Genomic DNA, 23,033 nt, shown 5'->3' on the forward strand with positions numbered 1-23,033 from the left:
GGCCACACCTCCTAATTCTTCCCAAACAATTCCATTTAGCTGGGGACCAAACATTCAGATATATGAGTCTATGGGAGCACTTCTCAAACTACCACAGGCACCACTGGAGACGGGGTACAGTCAGTACTAATGGGACTCTCCTCTGACAGGTCTGTGGATGTGCAGATATATACACATGTACTGGAGACTTGAAGAAGATATTGGATATTATCTCTTACTCTGTCCATTCCTTTTGAGGCAGGGTTTCTCCCTTTCCTTCTCGGCTAGGCTGGAAACTATCAAGCCTCAGCTGTCTTCCTCTCTGATCCCCTTGGAGCTGGGATTACAGATGTGCACAGGATGCCTGACTTGGTACATGGGTGCTGAGATCCAAACTGCAGTCCTCATGATTACAGAGCAAGCATTCAAATGCTGAGCCATCTCTCCAGCCCCTTTGGTTTGTTGATAAGAAATTTATAGAAGTTAAACTTTTTCAACTGTACAGTTTAGGAGTCTAGATGAGGGGCTGGATTCAGCAGTACGATTAGGTGCCAGGCAAGTAAGCAGGTGTAGATAGGGGCCGCCTAGCCATATGCCTGTTCCAAACACCATGTGAGAATAAGGCTCTGTAGATGCAAGCTGCTGTGCTACAGAGTGAGAAGCCACCTAGAAAAGATAGTGTCACCGACCTAGACAAATTGTGTAGGTGACTCAGGTATTGTATGAATGAGGTTGGATGGATCAACACTAGTTACTTTAAGATGACACTCCATAAATGAGTGTCCAAGACATGCTTCTCGGAACAAGGTGGTGGGCACATGGGGGTTTATTGGTTACCATTGCTTTTCCTTTGGTATTTTAGAAATCGTAAAATCATCTAGGGGGATTAAGGGGACTGACAGGAGCAGTTAGGGGCAAGAACAGGGAGTGTGGAGGAGAAATATGCTCAACATATGAAATTAGCCATGTTAACAGGCTATAAAACATGAAGGGAGTAGAGTACAGAAAAATTGTTTCCTTGGAATAGTGCCGTGGCAGGAAGTGGGGTAGAGTGGGAATGTAAACCCCAGTGTTGAATAGTTATCAAAGATATTGATTAGAGAGACCAACTGACCGTGGTAGGATTCAGAGCCTAAACATGTCCCGAAAACTCAAGAATCCACTAGAAGCATGACTAGAATTTTATAAGAGCCATTGTAATATAGCTAGACAAACGGGGTTACTAAGAAACCAGTAAACAACATGTACAGGAGGCAGTACCAGCTGAATGTGTGGGGATAAACACCTTCCTGGGAGCCACCGGTAGTAAACACAAACCACCTCAAAAATAGCACAAACCAAGCAGTGTGATCCTTGCAGTTATAGACAGAGCTTCCCAAAGTGATCCCAAGTAAAGAGTAAATACTGTTTGGAATCCATGCCTGGGAGAAGGTGTCAAAGGGGGTTTGACAAAGGCCAGAAAAGCTGTGGATCAGAGTGCATGGGAGAGGCCTCCAGACCCTCAGCCTGCTCTGAGCTGGCCAGGCCTCCAGGCAGGGCCCCTGTGGCTCCCTACTGTGTTGCAGTTGGAGCAGTGCCGGTCCTTTCCAAGGATGCCTCCTCGGGTGAGAGGGGTCGCCGCTCCAGTCAGGTGAAGACCCCACACAACCCCTTGGACTCCAGTGCCCCCCTGATGAAGAAGGGAAAGCAGAGGGAGATCCCTAAGGCCAAGAAGCCCACCTCACTGAAGAAGGTATGTGGACTGTTTCCATGGAAGCCAAGTCCTGGAAGACTGAGGAACTCTGCACTGTGCCTGCCTCTCTCAGCCCTTTAGCTTTTGGGTGGTTCTGGGGATTGAAACTAGAGCATTGCTTATGTAGGCAAGCACTCCACCACTGAGCCATAGCCCAAGCCCACATCTTTGACTTTAAAGGTTTAGAGACCAACATTGCACCAAATTGTTTCAGTTTTCTCTGACAAATGATCCTTCACCCTCTCCTTTTAACAAGACAGAGTGTGTGAACAACAACAACAACAACAAAAAATCTCCTATTCATTCCTACGTGGTGCTACAGAAACCCAGACGTGGGGAGTTGTGTTTCCTTCCTCACATGCTGCTTCTCCCCTGTTGCTCAGCCAGACTATGAAGGCTTCTCTGCAGGCCTTCTGTTCATCAGTTGGCCCTGTGCCATGTGCCCTCTGTTTAAATGTTCGTGGTAGGCCGGGGGGAGGTGGTGCACACCTTTAATCCCAGCACTAGGGAAGCAGAGGTGGGTGGATCTCTGTGAGTTCAAGGCCAGCCTGGTCTACAGAGTGAGTTCCAGGACAGCCAGGGCTACACAGAGAAACCCTGTCTCAGAAAGAAAAAAAAGTCTGTGGTGGATGACCTTATACCACACAACTGGCCTCAGAGCCTTGTGTCTCCAGAGAGATGTGGCATGGAGGGGCTCTCATCACTCCAAAGGCATGTTCAGCAATCTGAACTTGGGTATTTCTTAGGCAGAAGAGCCTGTCTTTTAGGTCCAAGTATTTTGGTGTTTTAATCAGCTGTTTGCTTGTTTTTAATTTTAAGATAATTTTAAAGGAACGGCAAGAGAGAATGCAGCAGCGACTCCAAGAAAATGCTATGGGTCTGACTGTGGCCAGTGACGATGCACAGGATGTAGAGAGCGGTGACCAGGCCCCCAAGCAGGGCCACTGCACAGGTACCAGTTTCTGTGTGCGTGCATCTGAAGTAATCCTTCAGGTGGGAGCTACCGTGAGCTGGTGAGCTGTGGTAGAAACTGGGACTCTGCCAGCCCCACATGGGCCTTGTGGTAATGCAAGGTAACATGGAGCCTGGAGCATGTGGTTTCCACAGCCTAGTTTTATAGGCAGAGGCGCCCCTTTCCGAGATTTGGTCCTGTGTGATGCTGGGAGCTCCAACCACAAAGCTATTTGTATTTACCAAGTGTGTGAAACCTGGTGTCATAAAAAATTAATGTGTATGGTTTTCCAGGAGACTTTGTACGGAGTTGTACGTCAGGGAGTGTACATAGTGCAAGTGTGTGTAGCTAAGGAACTTTTCACAGCGTGTGAAAACAACCCAGTGACCTCCCCAGGTCATCTAGTTAGAGGCCTTCCCCAGGAATACTGCCGAGCATGGTACCAGCCACGGAGCTATGACCTAGCACAGTGCAGCTGTGGTGTGTGCCGTGCTGACTCCACCTCCTTTTCTGCATGTAGAGCAGTACACTGCTCAGTACTACGTAGTATTTGCCTGGGTAAGTGTGCCCCGTGTGGGAGGACATCAAAGTCGTTGGTAGAAGTGAGTGTGCCCTGGGCAGTGCTGTTGGTGTCTCTAGAAGACATGAGCACTCACCTCCTGGAGTGGGCTTGCTGCTGGAGCCCCTGCAACACATCTCCAGGTGTTCCGCAGTCAGCACCTGCATGGTTAAGCCTTGTCCAGAGCAGCGTCTTTTTGTGAGAGTGTGGTCTTGAATTCCATCCCTAGTGATGTTACCTTGCTTTCATTCTGGTGCTCTGTGGAAGTAACTGGTTGGACATGCCAAGTTACTGCTGACTCCATTTGGTATGTTACACATAGCCCCAGTCCAACACTCACAGGTGTTTTATTGTGGTTTGTGTTAGTTGTTTTGGTTTTGGTTTTCTGTGTTGTGTTGGTTTTTTGTTTTGGGTATTTTTGGCAGTGCTGGTGCTCACACCCATGGCAGACTAGCACTGCACTCCAGGCCCAGTGCTCCCATAGTTAGATGCAGGAGTTAGTTGGGTTTGTTTTTTTGTTTGTTTGTTTATTTTTGTTTTTCTTTAGTTTTTTTGAGACAGGGTTTCTATGTGTAGTTTTGGAGCCTTGCCTGGATCTCACTCTGTAGACAAGGCTGGCCTCGAACTCACAGAGATCCGCCTGCCTGTGCCTCCCAAGTGCTGGGATTAAAGGCGTGCACCACCACCACCCAGCAAGTTAGTTGTTTTTAGAAGGTTATTTGATAAAGGAATATAGCTCAGGTATTTAACATAAAAACTCAGAACTCTAACACTGTGTTGTTTGGTTTTTGAGACAGTCTCATACTTGTGTCTCACACCAGCCTTAAGCTGACTACCTTAGGCCTTCCTTGAGCCTGGCCATGGCAGTCCTCCTGCCTCGGCCTCATGCATGCTGCTAACCCTAGGGGGTTTTGTTGGAAGCATAGTCTCACTATGTAGCCCTAGCTAGCCTGGAATTTAGTATGTAGACCATTTGGCCCTGAACACACAGAGATCTCCTGCCTCTGCCTCCAGAGTGCTAGGATTAAAAGGATGCTCTGTTATGCTTGGCAACTAACGCTGCTTTTTATACAGTTTCCTAATATGCTAGTCTTTAGATTCCAAACATAAAAGGTAGAGTTTACTACTGAACTCTACACTTGATAGTAACTTTTCTGTATTTTAATAAACACAATGAAAATGAGTGAGTGAACAGACTTGGGAAGGGGAAGGGGGCATAGGAAAGACCATAAAGCTGCTCCGACAGTCCACACCAGTCTTCCTGCTCCCTCTGAGGCTGTATTTGTTCTTTTTGACTGGCTCTACAAGTTGGTGGATTGCTGGTATGTCTCTGGCATCAGACACATCTGCTCTACGGGCTGCTCTCTGTGTGCCAGGCCTGGCAGGGGTGCACAGTGATTGTGTTTTTTTCTGTTTCCCTCTCTGAAGGTCCAGAGAAGACCGAAGAATCAGTGTCTTCTACACCTGTGATTGAGGGTGAGTCAGAAGAGCCGACTGGCACAGAGTTCAAGAGGGACCAAGAGGCCTGCCATCCTACCCCTGACAGTGCCACCTTCCCCAAGATCCACAGCCGCAGGTTCCGGGAGTGAGTGAGCATTGGCTGCTGGGGCTCGGGTTGGGGCTGACTCTGACTTCTCCCCCTGCAGAGGTATAATGGCACAGGCTGGAGTGTCTGGCCACAGTGTGTTTTAATCCTGTGCTTGAAATCAACTGGGGAGCTAGTTATGCAGTAGGATGGGGTGAGGACATCCTATTCCTATGTGTGTCTGCTGGTTCTGTGTACTGTGCTTCTGTCTTGCTGGTGATGATTGAAGAGGCATCCTTAGTCTGTTTTTGGAGTTGAGGTGGGGTGAAGTAGCGGTGATAATAACTGGGTCCTTCCATGTTTCAGTTTCACAGAAGTTTCTTTTCCCTCCATTCTTTTCTTTTACTTGTCTTTCTTTCTTTTTTCCTTTTTGTGTTTTACTTACCTTTTTTTGAGACAGACTTACTGTGTGGCCCAGGCTAGTGTTGGCCTTGAACTCATACTCTTATTTCCTCAGTCTCTGAATATTGGGGTTACAGGTATGAGCCACCATGCCTGGCTTCAGTTGAGTTCCCAGGGTATGATGCAGTCAACATTGCTCATAGCTCACAGGGCTCCTCAGGGCAGCTTATCCAGGTGCCTGTGTTCAGAGCAGGGTGACACAGAGGAGATGCCAGATAGGGCTGCATAAGGCATGCAGGGCAGGGCCTCCCCTGGCATTCCCCTTGGAGAGGGTTGCATCTACCCTTTGTGTCGCAAGCAGATCAGGAATTGCATGTTCCTGCTGAGAGCTGGTGTCTCCATGGCTTCTGTCTGATGCTGTCTGCATTCCCTGTGCCTGGGGTTCCTTTCAGCTACTGCAGCCAGATGCTTAGTAAAGAAGTAGATGCTTGTGTCACGGGTCTGCTCAAGGAACTGGTGCGCTTCCAAGACCGAATGTACCAGAAAGATCCTGTCAAGGCCAAGACCAAACGCCGGCTTGTGCTGGGGCTGCGGGAAGTCCTGAAACACCTGAAGCTCAAGAAGCTGAAGTGCGTCATCATCTCTCCCAACTGTGAGAAGACACAGTCCAAAGGTGACAGACAGAACCCCACATCACAGGTTCCTGTGCCAGTGCCCAGTATTCTGCCCTCACAGTCAGCCAGCACAGGGTCAGTGGGCATGTTGGCAGCTTGCTTCCAGCTTTAACAGAGCAGTCATTTCCCAGTGTCCTGTGAACTGAGCACCTACCTAATACTGACTCTAACCCCCTTCTGACCGAGGAACCACCTCTGAGGCCAGCTAGCAGGCTTTTCTCTGACGACGGCAGGGTAGAGCGAGCCTCTGCCATGCCAGCCGCTGCTCTAGAGCTCAGTGGGGTTGCTGGAGACCTGGCGGGGGCTTTGGTCCTGTTTGCATTTGTTCTCTCTGTTTCACTCCTCTGTGCATCCTTGCTAATGTGGGGGTATCACAGTAGTCCAGCAGTGCGCCTGGGCTGGAAGAAGGCTGTGTGTGAGGTGATAGTGAACTTGTCTATCCTCCTGTCATGGACATTTGCCTGTCCATGTTGTGCTCTGGGTCCAGTGGGGGAAGGAGTCATGAGAAAGAATGTCATCACTCCCACACACCCCCTTCAGCCTGGCACGGCACACAGGAAGTGAAGGGAATATCAGAACACATGAGCTGTCCCCCATTCCATTCCTTTCTCCTGTGTGTAAACGTCAACTCAGCCCGAGTCACACTCTGAGGGAGCAGGCCCAGATCCTGATGCCAAGTCCTGAGCCATGATCTCAGGTTACCATTTACATCCCAGACCTTGGAGCAACAATCTTAGATCTCTTCATGTGCAGCCCAGCAGCTCACCTCTGTGCTGGCTCAGTGCTGCTCCACCGTTACCCCCAGCCAAAACATGGCAGGGTTATAGCGACCTGCCAGGCTGGCAGTGTTTGGTAGTGCTAGATGGCCTCTCCAGGTCATGGGAGAGGAGGAGAAGACTGTTTTCTGGCTCTTGTCTACAGTGTACATCTATACAGACTAAACTGTGAAGTGGTCACACAAAGCCTGCTTATGGGAAAGGCGAGGCTGGGCTTCCTGCTCTCTAGCGACCTCAGCAGTTGACCCATAGGCAGACCTTGGAGTATTTACTTCCACAGCTCCAAGTAAGTGGTTTGGGTACCACTGCCTGGTGTGTTTTTAGCTGCCTAACACCTCCACTTCCCAATAGAAGCTAATCGGTGCCCCTAGGAGGCTTTCTGCTTCCTGCTTGCGGGTCAGGGGCAGGCTCGGGGCAGGGGCAGGCTCGGCTGTCAGCTCCCTCTCTCAGCCTGTTGTCATGCTGCTGTCGGAGGTGTGGCCTGGGGTCCTGCATGTCTAGCCCTGCCTTTGCAGAGGGCTGTCTCTGTGCTTCTGTAGTCTCCTGAGGTTAAGGCTGTAGAGCAATGGCAGTGTGAGAATAGGCATGTGGGGAGCCTGCGAACCCAGGACCACACTTCCAGCTGTCCAAGAAGAGCTGCACAGCGCAGAATGCGCAGCATGTTTCCTGTGTCCCCTTCCCATACCCACACTGTTTTCAGAATTTCTCAAATCACAGTGGTAGGAAGCTGTAATATTTTAAAGTTCAAGGCTAATGTGGAGTGAACATTTGATCTCTTTAGATCATGCTGTACCAAGAGCAGGGGTCGGGTTCAAGGTCAGTGTAGAGTTGACATTTAGTCACTTTAGATAAGCATGTAAAAGAGCAGGGGTCAAGGTCTTCTGCTCTGTTAGCATGTTAGTGTTCGGAAAGATGTTCATGGGCTTTGTGAGTTTACCCCTGTGGTCTTCTATTTCTGAGGTAAATAGGTAATTTCTTCATTTCCTTCTTGTTGGAGCACAGAGGTCTGTGAGTGACACCAGCACCCTGACTGACCTCCCCTCTCTTGGGCTCCCAGTGACCAGGTCTGTGACCTGTGCAAGGTGCTGCTTCATCTCCTCCCTGTGTTGGCCTTGCTGGTACCTCATCAGAAGCAGGCCCAAGGTAGAGATGACACAGAGCTGATACTGGGAGGCAGTCGGTCGGCAGCTGTCGCAGAGTGGTGTTAGCTAACTCTTGGTTTTCCCTGAGCACAATGGGAATTGTAGTCTTACATTTTGGAGGTGTCTGGCTTAGAGAATTGATTCTTGCTTGTGGTTGGGACACGCTCTCTCCTAGTGGAATTTGGTATGAACAGCTGACCTTATTGTGACCCTAGATGGGATAGGTTGCTGTCTAAAGAGTTAGCATCAACCCCACGTCTGTGGACCTGTGCTTGTTTGACCAGGTGGACTGGACGACACACTGCACACTATCATCGATTGTGCCTGTGAGCAGAACATCCCCTTCGTGTTTGCACTTAACCGCAAGGCGCTGGGGCGTAGTCTGAACAAAGCAGTTCCTGTCAGCATCGTGGGGATCTTCAGCTACGACGGGGCCCAGGTGAGTTGGGCCCCAGCCTCTTAGCTCCTTGTCCATGGGAAGAAGTTGGGGTCATGGCCTATAACGTAAGCCTACCAACAGGCAGACCATCGCCTCTGTTAGGTTGGCCTTAAGGAGAATTCATCTCCAAGCAGAACCTTCGCAGGAAGCAGTAGCCTTTGTCTCCATAATAGCACCAAGTGAAGGTCCTGAATTTGACTCTAGGTTTATCGCCAACCAAGAGGCACCACATGCCTCAAGATTTGTCCAGGCTCTTCATCTCCTGGCAGCACTCACAAGCAGAGACCCACAACCCATGTTACCACCACCTTACTGTCTACAATGTGCTCTCTTGTGTTCAAGGACCAGTTCCACAAGATGGTTGAGCTGACCATGGCAGCCCGGCAGGCATACAAGACCATGTTGGAGACGGTGCGGCAGGAGCTGGCAGGACAGCCTGGGCCTCAGACCCCTCCCAGCCCACCCATACAGGGCCCCATCCAGTCCACTGAAGAAGGCCCCCTAGCCTCCACTGGAAAAGAACCACACTATAGTGAGTGCTCTAGGGAGGGGACCTCTGAGTTCCATGTAATCAGAGCCTCAGGAGGTTAGGAGAGCAGCATGGCACTGATGCCTTCAGACCAGCTGCGGTGGGCCATGGTAGGTCCAGGCAGGACTGAATCCATCACTCTAGCCCATTGCTTCTGAGATCTTAATCATCAGATGTCAGAAGCTGCAAGGTTATCATTCATGGTCTTACACTTTGAGCTAAATGTCACCTGAGCTAAGGACAGCTATACCTAAGACCAACTTGGGAGGGCAAGTGAATTCTCAGTGCCACTGTTCACTGAGGTATGCTCTTTGGGGGCTGTGATTGATACTGGTCATTAAGGGGAGAGCCAGCCTAGCAAGTGGGGAAGAGTGAGTAGAGCTGGCCAGGGACATATGAGCAAAGGGAACAGCTGGTAACATCTGTAACTCATGCCACTTCCTTGCTGCCTCTGCTGGAGTTCTGTCACTTGGGCTGTTTTCCTGTTTCAGTTGAGATTTGGCGAAAGCACCTGGAAGCATACAGTCAGCGTGCCTTGGAGCTGGAAGACTCACTGGAGGCATCAACTTCTCAGATGATGAACTTGAATTTATAAGAAGAGTTCTTGCCTGTGTGTCTGTGTATTGGGTAAGGATGGGGGAGGCAGGAAAAAGACTTCCTTCTCAATTCTTTACTGACCTGATGTAGTTTATGTGACTGTTGAATTGGAAACTCACTGGCCTAAGGGCAAAGGAAGCAGCTGGTGTAGGCTGTGAGTCCATCAGGTGGACACAGATAGACTGGTGAGAGCCTTTCCTAAGAGCCTGTGATTCAGCTTTGCTTCTCTCTGCACACTGGGTCTGGAAAATGCTGGAGAACGTGGTCCTGGCTACTGTGGCTGCCTGGGAAACACTCCGTTACAGAGCCACTGAATCGGTGAGAGGAGGTGGGGCAGGGATGATGCTTCCTGTGGGGACTGTGGAAGGCCCTTCCTCAGGGCTTGGGGCCCTGCCACTTTGTGCTGCCAAGGATGTGCTAAAATGAGCCTCAGAAGAAAATTAGTTTCTAACATGACTTTTTGACATAAATTAATCCTTTTAGTTTTTATTTTCCAAAGAAGCAGTATATATCAAATTTGTAGATTTCAGTTTGGTATCTACAAATCTTTTTAATGAACATACAATGAATGTGGTTTCTGTCTTAGAGGACAGAGCTTGCTTGCTTATTTTCTCTGCAAGTGAGAGGGCTTATTTATTTTGAATAAAGAGTGATTATTTAATTTCATCTCAGACTCTGGTGATCTTAGGTCAGTGACGTCATTCTCGCTGGTTATTCCCACTGGAATTCCTTACTGAGTTGTTCCTCTTTGACCCTGCTAAGGTCTGACAGGTACAGTCACCATACCCAGCCCCAGAACCAGGGACTGCCGAATCCTCAGACCTTTGCTTGTGTCTCTTTGGCCAAGTCTGCCCCGTGTCAGGAAAGATTTTTTTTACTATCTGCCTGCCAAGAAACACGTACTGGCTTTGGGAATTGTGTTGGCAGAATTCTGGTGCACTCACGTTGTCTCCGAGAAGTGAGTGGTCTGTGATGAGAAGTGGAAGCAGAGACTGAGTCAGAAATGGCATGCTAACCCAGCGCTGCCATCTGGAGCTCGTGGTCGGGTCAGGCCCTATGTTGACACTCCGTCAGTGTGGGAATGATTTGATGGCCAGGTCAGCAGGACAGGGAGGACCTTGTCTTTTCCCATCCGTGTCGGTAGGCAGCAAATTGGTTGTAGGAAGTTTGGAAATAGATTATTTGAGGAGAAAAGCTGTGAAATTAGTTTATGGGGATTTTTTTTAAAGTACCCTGTCAGCTACATTCAGCAGGTAGAATTCTGAAATTTGATAGGACAAAAAAATGATCTGAAATGTCTCCTGATCTGAGGGCCTTCTGCCCTGAGCTTGCTTGTCTGTGGTATGTTTGCTAATCTAGGCTTCTGGCCCATGCAAGAGCCCAAGCTCTTCTCATTCTGCTTCTAGAAGTCTTCGGCATTTGACCTCACCAGGTCCCCTCCTGTGGCACCATGGTTGTGTCCTCACTTTGTTAGCAGTAGAGAACTCTGGCTGAGGCCAGTGCTTAGATGAAGTCAGCTAGTCTCTCTCGGCCTCCACTGTGCCAAGGGTGCCCGTGGCAGGGATGACCACCAAACTGAGCGCAGGTGCAGTGCCCGCTCTTGTTGCAGCTAAACAGCGATTTCTTTCTCCTTTCCAGACAGGGTTTCTCTGTATAGCCCTGGCTGCTTTGTAGAACAGGCTGGCCTCAAAGAGAAATCCTCCTGCCTCTGCCTCCCGAGTGCTGGAATTAAAGGCGTGCGCCACCTGGCTGAAGAGGGAATCTTAATAAGCACATCTCTGGCAGACCGTCCACTGCAGCCTCAAGCGTGTGACTGCTTTAGGACACAGACAGGTCCTGACAAACCCAGACTGCAGGGGAGATCCAGGAGGCATCGACAAGGCAAGGGCCTGGGCACTTTATCATGGCTGACGCCACACCTCAAATATAACGGTGAAAATATTCTATAAAAGAATTCCCTTGCCAAGGTATGCTGGTGCTGCAGCTGTGGTTAGTGTGCATTGGCCAGATGGGTGAGTAGGTGTCAGGCAGTGTCTAGAGGAGGGGACAGTACACATGACCACCAGAGTGTTTGTTTAGAATTGGCCTCAGGATCCTTTTTCACACTGGGCTGAGGAGGGACCAGATCCCTCACACCTGGAAGGTTACCTGAATCATTTGTCCCAGAAAGAAGGGACATTGAGCAGGCTGAGCAAGCCCGTGTCTACAGGGATCATAGAGGGGCGTGGCTTTGTTTTGAACAGAGTTTTAGGTTTTATGATTGACAAGAAGAGACATGTCTACCAAGATTAAAGGCTGAGCATCTCTTGGGCCACGCCTTCCCAGATCACACCCACCCACAAGCTTCAAAGACTGTAATATAAAGACTTGGAAGCACCTACAAGACACGCTTACTCAGCACTGGCAAAACAGTTTAATACGGCACCAGAAGGTTTGCATAATTGACCTGTTTGGCGTTTCTACCTCAGAAGTGGAGCGCTGACAGGGTAAACATGGGTGGGAACCACTGTGCTTTGGAAAACAGCCTTGTGTTCTGAGATTAGTGAAGAGCAGTTGCACTCAAGGTTTAAGGCAAAATATTCTCACATGAAATCTCACCTCTCCTATTCCAGGTGGACCCTGGAACAAAATGAATGACCTGTTTACTAAGTGGCCACATCTGCAGACTTGACTTAGATGCACAAAACCAGAGCGGAGATTAGCTGTGCTGACCCTGGGGGAGGGGCAAGAGTGAGCAGTGAAGTCCTGGGGATAATGCAGGGGTGGCCGCCGCTGGGTGAGCTGTACACAATGCTCTATCAACTGCTTGGATGTGGAGCCTCCTAAACAGCTCAGCTACCTATGTCCGCCAGGTAACTGACCCTTCAGTTACGTAAGCCGCCAACATAAAAGGGTCCTGGTCTCTGTCCCATGCCCACTGGGGTTCTGGCCTAGAGATTCCCAGCCTCTAGGAGGGGTCACTTAGACAGTGGACAGTGGCTGTGTGTGTGGAGCCAACCAAGATGAAACAGCTTGGTGCCATAGGTGCTGGTGCCTTTATCAGGTATGTCTGCAGCTGGTGTCAACAAGGTCAGTTGGGATCTGTTAAGGATGGCCTCAGGTGACTAGAAGTTATCCTTGCTGCAGCTCTCCTTAAAAAAAAAAAAAAAGCAAAGTTGAGTTTGTGGCCTAATAGAATAGGCAGAACCCACCCACCCAGGGTGTAAGGGTAAGAGTACTCAAGTGGTACCCCAAGGACTTGGGGGCAAAAGCAGCAGCCTGTGTGCTCAGGCTCCTGATCTCCTGCTCCAGACAGGTGAGCCAAGCATCCTGCCTTCACATAGGGGCTGCTGTCACACGGCTGAGGTGACAGCATCTCCTAGTGTCGCAGAGGACCTTGAAGGGGAGATCTCTGTGCAGGTTCTGAGAGAGAGGACTCGGAACACTGTTGACAGCCTGGCAGTCATCTAACCCACATGCTTAGGCCTCCCCAGGACAGAGCTTACCATTTGTGTGCGGTAGCTCATCTCATGGTAAACCCTGGCCAAGGTGCAGCACAGTGACTTGAGCCTATGTGAAGGTACCCTGCCTGGGGATGCCCTCACTTCTGCAGGCTTGTAGGTAATGACAACCCTACCAGGACTGTGCCAGGACACCCCTCTCCCGTTCCGCAGCAGCAGCTAGTCTCCTGCTCTCATGGAAGCCCTGAGTTCCAGGAGACCTGTCCAGGGGCTGGGTAGCAGATAGTTACTGGCCTGTACATGGCCTACAAACCTATTTTGGTCTCCTCTACCACCTTGATTCCGCTAGCCTCAGTGACAGCCCAGATTTCCCCTAGTGCAGTAGAGAAGCAGAACTTCTCTAAAGGCTGAGAAGAAGCCAGAGGGGCCCACTGGCAAAATAGGGGCTCTCTGCAAAGGCTCCCTGGTGGCCCGGTACATACCCATGCCTTCCTCCAGCTCTGCATCATCCGATCATGCTCACCAGCCACAGCACGCCATGCAGAGAGCTCCTGGCTCCATTTTTCTTGCTGGAATGCCTCTGGAAGACAAGCAGAGTCAAGGTCACAGCTTTGCAGACCTGGAGTGCTGTAGGTGCACACTGTCCATCAAGACCACACCATAGGCTGAGGAATCTCCTTGCTGGCCTGAGTGACCACAGCAGAGCTCTGGGGTACCAGTGGACTTTGCATTTCATTACAGGTTGTTGTTTTTTTTTTTTTTTGAGACAGTTTTGCTTTTTTGATCTAGTTGGCCTTGAACTCACTCTAGCTGAGGCTGGACCTAAACTTGAAATCCTGCTTCGGCCTTTCTAGTTCTGGGATTCCAAGTATGTGCCACCTCACAGTCACTATCTCCACTCACCCCCTTTCTTCCAGCCACAGCTCTGTTGGCAACTGCCCTCTACATCCCATTGTCACTTCCTGGGTGGCAGAGCCCCCCACATTGCTGGCGAACTTGTAGACCCCTTCAGTAAAAGCAGGTGCTGAAGCTCAAAATTCAGCTTAGCTCTCACCAAAATTGGTAGCATCTGGGGAAACCAGCATGGCTGTGGACTCGGGTTGGGGGAGATTTCCCTTGCCTCTCATTCTCCAAGGTCCCCTGTGTGCTTTCTGGACTCTGAAAACAAACTCAGCAGTATGTAAGGGTGGAGTTCACCATGTCCCTGAACTGCTGCCTGTGCCACCAGGGTCAGAGATAGTCCCATGAACACCACCCATGCAGCATGGAGAACAACTGGTAATGCCCCAGTGATCATTCAGAATGCCACGGGAGCCCCTAATGAAGCCCAGACCTGCTGGTCACGGGAAAAGGGAGCTAGTTCTTCCCAGCGATCCTCGGGGCTCTGGAGACTGATTCTGACAGCACAGCGCAGTGCGGCCCCCTCCAACTAACAATCACTTCACCCTGCTGCAGCTTTGCTGGACCTGCAAACACTTGATTAATACAGATCAATACTGAACTGTCCTAGCATGGTTATATCCTATAATCCGTGTGTGTGTGTGTGTGTGTGTGTGTGTGTGTGTGTGTGTGTGTGTGTGTGTGTGTGTGTGTTAGCTTGGGTGCGGCATTGTCATTCTGCTCTTCATTAGCTGCTCACCTTGGGCAATGCTTGGCCTTTGTGGGCTTCTGTCTCAGCATCAGTTATTTCTTCATCCTTGTGAATTAGCTTCCCACTGCCTGGTAACTTGGTAGTTGATTGCTAGTGCTGCCCTAACTCCTGATGAGAATTTGAAAATCACAGGTCCCTTCTGCTGATTCTGGTTCATCCTGATGGCCAAGCATCAGGCCAATGCTCAGATGTGGACAGTGAACTGTTGTTTTCTTTAAAAACCCACTAAAGGACAGCCGGGGAACTTTTTATTTTATGTGTGTAAAACTGTGAAGAGAGTAATAAAGGAAGCTGCAGGGGATCTGGAAAGTGGAAAACTGAGACACAGCTGCTGTCCCGAGACTACCTCACAGCAAGGCCTGCAGTGCAATGCTGGGTCATCTGGATATGGGAGCAGGGAGCATGCTAAGGTGCCTATGGCTTCAAAGACTGCCCAACCAGGGACCACCCTCCCTCTGCCCTAGCACACAACAAAAGGTCTGTGGATTGGGTCCATAGCCAGCAGACTCAGTGGTCATTCAACACTGAAGGAGGAAGCCCTGCCTCTTTCCCCAGTTAAGTCTCTAGATCCCCAACCCAGCTAAGCCTTGCTGTGCCCTGTTATTTGTTCTAGGTGTGGGCAGCTCCTGGTTTTGATGCTGAGTCCCACCTCTGCTGAGACAACTCACATTCTGTAAGAGGCAGGGGAAGGTGGGGATTGTAGTGTGCTCAATGGGAGAAGGGGGGGGGGGGCGGGCTATTCCTTCAGCACCATGCACAGCATCACCTACAGGGGACTTCTGACCTCCTCACCCTGCAGTTCTGACCACTTGGCTTCCTGGTGAGCCCCAAGCCATGCAGATGCTACTTGGTCCAGATCACACACTTTGAAAAAGGCAACTTGGAGAGAAGAAAAGTGGTGCAAATGAGGTCTATCCATGTTGTCTAAGGCAGAAGAGCACCTGCTGTAACCAGCAGAATGCAATAAAACCAAAAACTTCATTTCTAAATGACCCAATGCCTCACTAAGGTTTAGAAGGTAAAGTTGAGAAAATGTATGAGGAAGTAGAAAAGTTAAGAGATGACAGGAAAGAATAAGGTAGCTCCTTAGGGGAGCAGTCCAGCTCTCACATTGTGGGAAAAAATCCTGAACAGTAGAAGGGGAATAGTGAACAGAGCCATGCCCCAGCACTGGGGGGCAAGTGCTCCCTATTCAGTGGGCCCTGGAAAGTGAAAAGACTAAGCCATTTTGAATTGTCACTGAGAAAACAAGCTTCCAGAGAAAATAATAAAGGCCTCGGGTAACAGACACACAGTGAGACTGTCTCAAAAAAGTGGGGGGAAGGCTCAGGTGAAGGACCCAGCACCACCGAACAGTGACTTCAGATGCCAGAATGGTGTCTGGACTGTCTGCATACCCAACTAGACCAGCACACAGGGATCAAGCTTTTGGTTTTTTGTTTGTTTCTTAAACTTCCATACCTGTTTTATGAGGTATGCCACAAGACCACATTTAAAAAAAAAAAAAAAAAAAAACAGCTCAAGCCAGGCGGTGGTGTCACAAGCTTTAATCACAGCACTCGAGAGGCAGAGCCAGGTGGATCTCTGTGAGTTTGAGGCCAGCCTGGTCTACAGAGGGAGATCCAGGACAGACACCAAAACTATGCAGAGAAACCATCTCGGAAAAAAAAGAAAAACAAAAAAAAAACCCAAAACACACACAAAAAACAAAACAAAAAACCCCAGCAGCTCAATAAAAGAGCACATGGAAATCAGACCCTTGATCCAGCATGAAGATAGAACTCTGGCTTCAAAGTGATGAGAAATCCAAAACCAGGTGTGCAAACCTGTAATCCTAGCACTCAGGCAGCTGAGGCAGGAGGATCACAGGACACCTGGTTTGGACTGCAGAGTGAGGGATTGTCTCAAAAAGCCATCCCAAAGTAAGACCTTGGCTCTTCTGACAGGCAGATAATGGAAGATTTCTAGGTCAGTAACAAGCCAGGGTGTTTAATGCTCAAATGAGCAGCTGGTATTGAGTTTATGGTAGCTAAGTACTCTGCAACTGGAAATCAGCCTTGTGAGGAATGATGGTACAGGAAAGAGAGGTGTGCATGAGAGAGGAGAGAGAGAGAGAGAGAGAGAGAGAGAGAGAGAGAGAGAGAGAGAGAGAGAGAGAGAGAGAGAGAGCGAGCGCGAGCAACCCCAGGCTCACTGGGGCATGGAGCTCACTGACTTGGCTAGGCTGGTGGCTGGTAGGCCAGGAGCCTCTGCCTGTCTCTGCCTCCCTAGCAATGGAATCACAAATGCATGCCATCACACCCACACATCACTACATTCTATTGAGAGAGAGTGCACACACATGTTCACCTGTGTGTAAGTCAGAGAACAACTTGGAGTCAGCTCTGTTTCCACTACATGGACCCCAGGGATCAAACTAGGTCATCAGGGAATCACTTTACCCCTTGGGCCTTGCAAACCCCACACTCAGTTTTTCACTTAGGTCCTGGGGGTCAAACCTGGGTCCTCATGTTTGCAGGGCAAGTACTTTGTCAAGCCTCATCTTCCAGCCTCCGCTGTCCTGGTAACATGAATCCAACTTCTCTCATGGGGAAGTGGGGGGCAGGAAGTATTAGTATACGTGGTGTGTGTGTGTGTGTGTGTGTGTGTGTGTGTGTGTGTGTTATGTAAGTAGCTCTGCACGTGTAACCATGTGTGTAGCATGTGCATCTCTGGTATGTATGCATGTGTGTGTAGACATACATGCATATGGCATATGTACACATGTGCGGGTGTGTTTGTAGTGCTTGTGTGTAGCAGTTCACCATAAAGCAGTGAAAAGCTAAATCTTCATCTTCCCCATCAGAAGGCGAATAGGTTGATCCTCAAACTGAAGCTTCACATGAGTGTCTTTACAGAGGCTAAATAGTGACAACCAGCCCCAAAAGTGTTGCTGCCAGAGTGGCCGGAACTTACCATGCCTCATCACAGTGATCTGAACCTTTGAGGTCTGGTTCCCTGCTGAGGAGAGGACAGAGCAGCTGTAGTCGGTGGTTTCTTGGACGGTGTCCCGAAGCCAGCTGAGTGCATGGGCCCTGCCATCAGGCAGCATGTGGGTCTGCACAGGAACACACGTCTCCAGGACATGTCTGTTCTTCTCCCAGATGAAGCGGACATCCGCTGGACCTGTGGGTACATGGGCTTTCTCCACATCTCCACTCAAGATTCAAGGGAACTGCCCAAATCAAAGGCCATCTTGGTCCCAAATGGACTGATAGTGACTTGGGGGAGCTTCCAGCTCTGTACCGGTCTCTCCTGGAGGAGCTGAGCCACGAAGTTCCACACCCGCCTTTAGCCTTCTGTGGCTTTCCTGTGGGCTTCCTACTGTGACATCTTTTATTCAGGGCACACTGCATGGCCTGTGCCTTCTGTAAGACATGGCCTCAACCTTCTGCTTCTGGTTGCGCTGTGTACCCCCTCCCCAGTGACGTGGCCAGTGACAGTGTCTGGAAGTATGGTACCTGTTGTGCAGGTGTTTGAACCCTAATTCCACATGACCTTGAACTCCTGATAGACCTGGCGCCACCTTCTAGGCGTCAGGATTACATGCGGGTCCCACCTCACTCTGCCTGGTGCTTTGGGTTTTTATACCAATTCCTAAGGACTAGCCAAGTGTGGTGGGGCACACCCACACTTGCTGTACTCAGGAGTCACCTGCAGGAATAGACGGAAGTTCGGGGCCAGCCTGGTTGACACAGTGAGTTTTCAGCCATCTAGGGATACATGGTGAGACCATCTCAAACATAAAAATGAAGTCTAAGGCTAGGTGTGGTGGCACACATATTTAACCCCAGCACTCAGGAGGCAAAGGCAGGTAGATTTCTGTGAGTTCAAGGCCAGCCTGGTTACATAGTGAGATCCTGTCTCAAAAAGAAAAAAAAAAAAGAATCAGGACTAAGGCCACCTATTTCCACCACACTAACTAACCCATTCAAGGGAGCACTGTGGTGGCTTCAACTTGTGTGACAGACAGGGCACTGGAAAGTGGGTGGGCAAGGCAGGGCAAGACAGTAGAGGGGGGAGGCTCTGTGACCCCAAACAGAAGACCCTCAAGCAGGCAGAAGCTAGACCAATCTTAGACCCTGAATTCATTATAGGGTGACTGGGCGTTGTCATGTCTGGGCAATCATGAACAGGGGCTGAGCTGTGGCCCCAGGGCCAAAACAGTTGTGATGGCAACAGGTCACCCTCTCTGTTAGTGCTGACATACGGGTGTGTACAGTCTGGGCCTCATACTTCCTGCTAGAGCCCCAGAGCTTTGGGCCATGCCGGGACAGGATCCACTCCGTCCACTGTGAAGGAAAGGGCGAGACAAGGCAGCCACACTCATACATGGCTCAGTCCTTGGCATACCCTGGACTTGGCTGAAGATGACCTGATGGTTTAAACCAGCCTAGTGATGCTGCATTTTTGTCTGCAACTGTTGTTGGGTGTGTGATGTACCACGCTGAGCTGGGCAGGCCAGGACCCTTCAGCCAGGCCCTGCTGCTTTCTTATCTCACACACACACACACACACACACACACACACACACACACACACACACACACACACGGCAGGCCAGGACCCTTCAGCCAGGCCCTGCTGCTTTCTTGTCATCACACACTCACACACACACACACACACACACACACACACCTTCAGCCAGGCCCATGACTTTTGTCATCTGCATACACACCACAGGCAGGTCTGCCCGGATTGCACTAAGCACCCCACCAGCTCGAACGAGGGCACCTTTTGCTGGGGACTCTGATTCTCGACAATGGACAAGGCCTACACTTCTTTCAGCCTCCCTGTTCCAGATGGGCTGGTCCCTGGACTGATGTGGCAACTGCACATCCCCAGGGCAGCTCCTGCTGGCTAGAATACCTCATGGGGATGGGTCTTTAGGTTCCCTAGATGCTAGCCTAGCCAGGAATGGAAGACTGGGGAAGAAGGAAATAGCAATCCCCAGCTGAGGCTCAAAACACTAAGCAGGAAAACAACAACAACAACAACAACAACAACAACAACAACACCAAGGCAGAGCCAGGGGACTCACCTGAGCTGTGAGGCCAAGGTGTGTGTGGGTGGCCATGGAAGAACTTACACCCTGCCCTGGGGAAGGAATGTGCTAGGCAGGGAGTTGAATACTTCTTGGTCACAGGTCACAGGTTGGATACATGTTTTTCTTTTTGAGACAGGATCTTAACGTAGCCCAAGCTAGCCTTAAACTTTATGTAGCCAAGGATTCCCTTGAGTGTGTGACCCTCCTGTCTTCACCTCCCACGTGCTGGGATTATAGGCATGCACCCCTGAACACAGTTGATGGAGTGTTGAGGATCTACCTTGGGCTTCATGCATGCTAGGTGACCATTCTACCAACCGAGACCTAGCCTCACAGATTGGATGTTTGCTGGCCTCTCAAGCTGGACCAAGTGCAGACACATAACTAGACAATCCAGAGATGGATCCAAGGCACTAATGCACCTGGAGGCCCCCAGGCTGTTTGTGAGCAACAGTTGGGTACACACAAGCGATAGGAAGCTACTACACTGGCAGTCACGAGGACACTCAGAGAAACTGACTTTTTCAAAAGTAAAATGAAAAGCGTAGTACAGACAATGCTTGGTGGGTCTCCCGACAGTTAACAGAATGGTGTGTGTGTGTGTGTGTGTGGTGGTGTATACATGTGTGTGCACATACATATAGGGGTTGGAGGTTGATGTCAAGTATATTCCTCTATTGCTTGTGACACACACACACACACACACATTATATATATATATATATATTCTTTTGTTTTTGTTTTGTCTGTGTAGCCCTGGCTGACCTGGAACTCACTCTGTAGACCAGGCTGGCCTCAAACTCAGAGATCCACCTGCCTCTGCCTCCTGAGTGCTGGGATCAAAGGCGTGTGCCGCCGCCACCACCACCTGGGTTGTCACTGTATATACTGAAGCAGGGTCTCAACTAAACCCTGAGCTCACTGAATCAGCTAGTCTAGCTTGCCAGCTTGCCGGGGGGGGGGGGGGGGGGGGGGGGGGGGGGGGGGGGCTCCTTTTCCTGTCTCTGGAGTGCTGGGATTATAGGTGGGCGACTGGACTGGCCTGCCAGACATTATGTACAAGCTAGAAGTCAGAACTCTGGTCCCCACACTTGCCCACCGAGACACCTCCCTGCTCTGAGACGGACTTACTGTTTTTAATTTTATGTTTATGGGCATTTTGCTCACGTGTGTGCACCACATGCATGCAGTGCCTAAGGAGGCAAGAGGGCACTGGATTCACAGGAACTGGAGTTGCAGGTAGTGTGAGCCACCATGTAGGTGCTGGAAATCATACCCATGTCTTTTCCAAGAACAAGTGCTCGTAATGGCTGATCCATCTTTCTAGCCCCTTGAATTTTTAAAATCTATTTTCCAAGAGCTTATAAATAAATAAATGTTGCTTTTATAATTTAAAAAACCATTATCTGAAACAGAATTGAGCTAGGTGTGATGACACACACCTGTAATCCCAGTACTCAGGAGGCAGCCATAAGTTCAAGGCAAACCTGAGTTATATAGCAAGTTCCAGCCTAGCCAGGGCTACATGCTGAGACTTAGACAGACAGACAGACAGACAGACAGACAGACAGACAGACAGACAGACAGATAGATAGATAGATAGATAGATAGATAGATAGAATTTAACAAACAAACATAAAACCAGAAATATGCCACAATCTCTGAGGGACATTCCAAAGGTGTTCCAGAAGCATCAGCGACTACCCATCTGGCTGCAAACTAGTGGACAAGCCCTGTGGACTTAAAAAATAAATTCTATAATTTGTTTTCCACTCAGGTGGTTTCAATTCTAGCCACAGACAACTCCATGTATTTACAGATGTAGATGAATGTGTCTGTGCATGTGCACACACATCAGAACATGTGTAGATGTCCATCAGCTGGGGAGCACAGATGGAGTCATTCCTTAGTATCTCCAGGGCATCAGTTCCAGATTCCTGAGCACTTCAAAAGACGTGTCTGCAGAAAACCTACACATACCTCCTCCTGAAGACTTTGGATCATATCTAGACTTCCTATAATGCCTAATACTATGCAGACACTTCTTAAATAGCTGCGAAACAACTTGTTTAGGGAACAATGGCATGACAGAGCCTGTACATGTCCAAACAGGTGCAACTCTGTGGATCTGGATCCACAGCTGGCAGAATCCTGGGTGTACACCTGCAGATCTTAGGGCCAAAGGCCTCCTTTTACATAGCTACTCAATGCTTTTCATGAAACCATATTGTATTAGCCGTTTCTCTGCAGATGGGCATCAATCTAAAACCCTTCTTAAAGTATTGGGACCAAGGAATGAACCCGAGACACTAACTCCAGTTTTTCTGTGTGTTTAAAGCCCAGCCTCCTCACATCCACCAGCTCTGCCCTAATGTGAGCACAAAAGACACCAGAGGATTCTCACAACTAAACCCTCGGGGAAAGAATCCAGGTAGCCTGAATTGGAGCTAATCCCCAAACCCCATGAACAGGAACCTCCAACTGCAAAGCTCCTTGAAGACCAAGTTCTTAGTGTGAGATGGAAGCATGTAGGATGTACTGGCCACAAACCCCACCCCACGAGGACAGACTTAAGCACCTATAAACTCAAATATGGCATAACTGTCAGACATGAAAGACGGCGAAGTGGTACTTACTCTGTTCGTTCTTTAACTATCCAGTTCCTTCTGAGTGCAGAAATTAAAGAGAGGAGAAAGATGGTTAACGGCAGTGGGCAGTGGGCAGTGCAGCCCCATGAGTGCTGCGCCATCTGACGCTGGGCGGACCCACAACTGAACCTATGTGCCACAGGTCGCCCAGACACATCACGCACACAGGGCTCACGGAGTTTTTGTTTGGTTGGTTTTGGTTTTGCAAGACAGGGTTTTTTTGTGTAGCCTTAGCTGACCTGGAACTAGCTCTGTAGACCAGGTTGGCCTCGAACTCACAGAGTTCTGTCTCTGCTGGGATTAAAGGTGTGTGCCATCATCTCTGGCTCACCAAGTTCTTTTAGTCATGTCCCAGCTAGGAGTTCGCTGAAGAGTTGTTTCTACCTTGGGCTACCTTGATGTGGTGGTAGATATTATCCATTTGACAGGATCTAAAATCACCTAGGAGACAGGTCTTTTGGCATGCCTCTGAGGGTTTCATCTAGATTGGGTCCTAGAAAGAATAAACAAGAGAAGGTCTGGGTGTGGTGGCGCACGCCTTTAATCCCAGCACTCAGGAGGCAGAGGCAGGTGGGTCTCTGTGAGTTGGAGGCCAAGTGTGATCTACACAGTGAGTTCTAGGCCAGCCATGGCTACACAGAGATACCCTGGAGGGTAGGTGAAGAGGGCGAGGGCGAGAGAGCACAAACTGAGCTCCGGGACTACAGGTGCAGTGTGAGCCGCTCCTGCTCTCACGCCTCCTTCATGGATGCGTTCTGTGAACCAAATGAAACCTGCTCCCCGTAAGCTGCCATTGTCAGTGGCTCTGTCTTAACACCAACTGGGACGTCCGTACCCACGCGGGCTCTTCCCGGCGTCATGTCAGAGGACACTCGGCCTCCTGGCCAGGAAGGATTCTGGTA

General features: G+C 49.7%; 2 protein-coding genes across 14 annotated transcripts in view; one reads left to right on the forward strand and one right to left on the reverse strand.

Moving 5' to 3' along the window:
- Secisbp2 (SECIS binding protein 2) overlaps positions 1 to 9,972 on the forward strand; it is a 28,301-nt gene extending 18,329 nt beyond the window's left edge. For 8 of the 9 annotated variants that reach the window (XM_015995768.3, XM_006976851.3, XM_076573336.1 and 5 more), the window contains 7 exons: positions 1,545 to 1,711; positions 2,531 to 2,663; positions 4,651 to 4,807; positions 5,602 to 5,822; positions 8,026 to 8,180; positions 8,523 to 8,712; positions 9,201 to 9,972. In XM_015995768.3, coding sequence (XP_015851254.1) covers positions 1,545 to 1,711; positions 2,531 to 2,663; positions 4,651 to 4,807; positions 5,602 to 5,822; positions 8,026 to 8,180; positions 8,523 to 8,712; positions 9,201 to 9,304 — 1,127 coding nt within the window. In that variant the 3' untranslated portion in view covers positions 9,305 to 9,972. Of the gene's footprint in view, positions 1 to 1,544; positions 1,712 to 2,530; positions 2,664 to 4,650; positions 4,808 to 5,601; positions 5,899 to 8,025; positions 8,181 to 8,522; positions 8,713 to 9,200 lie in introns of all 9 variants that reach the window. The other variant, XR_013051652.1, reaches the window with a different exon arrangement.
- A 1,726-nt stretch (positions 9,973 to 11,698) lies between these two features.
- The window catches only part of Sema4d (semaphorin 4D), a 105,038-nt gene continuing 93,703 nt past the window's right edge, over positions 11,699 to 23,033 (reverse strand). For all 5 annotated transcript variants that reach the window (XM_076573330.1, XM_042278486.2, XM_006976850.4 and 2 more), the window contains 3 exons: positions 17,353 to 17,562; positions 13,229 to 13,326; positions 11,699 to 12,437 (listed from right to left, as the gene is read on the reverse strand). In XM_076573330.1, coding sequence (XP_076429445.1) covers positions 12,411 to 12,437; positions 13,229 to 13,326; positions 17,353 to 17,562 — 335 coding nt within the window. In that variant the 3' untranslated portion in view covers positions 11,699 to 12,410. The remainder of the gene's footprint in view (positions 12,438 to 13,228; positions 13,327 to 17,352; positions 17,563 to 23,033) is intronic.

This window comes from Peromyscus maniculatus, chromosome 5 (assembly GCF_049852395.1).
Source record: "Peromyscus maniculatus bairdii isolate BWxNUB_F1_BW_parent chromosome 5, HU_Pman_BW_mat_3.1, whole genome shotgun sequence".
Taxonomy (NCBI): Eukaryota; Metazoa; Chordata; class Mammalia; order Rodentia; family Cricetidae; genus Peromyscus; species Peromyscus maniculatus.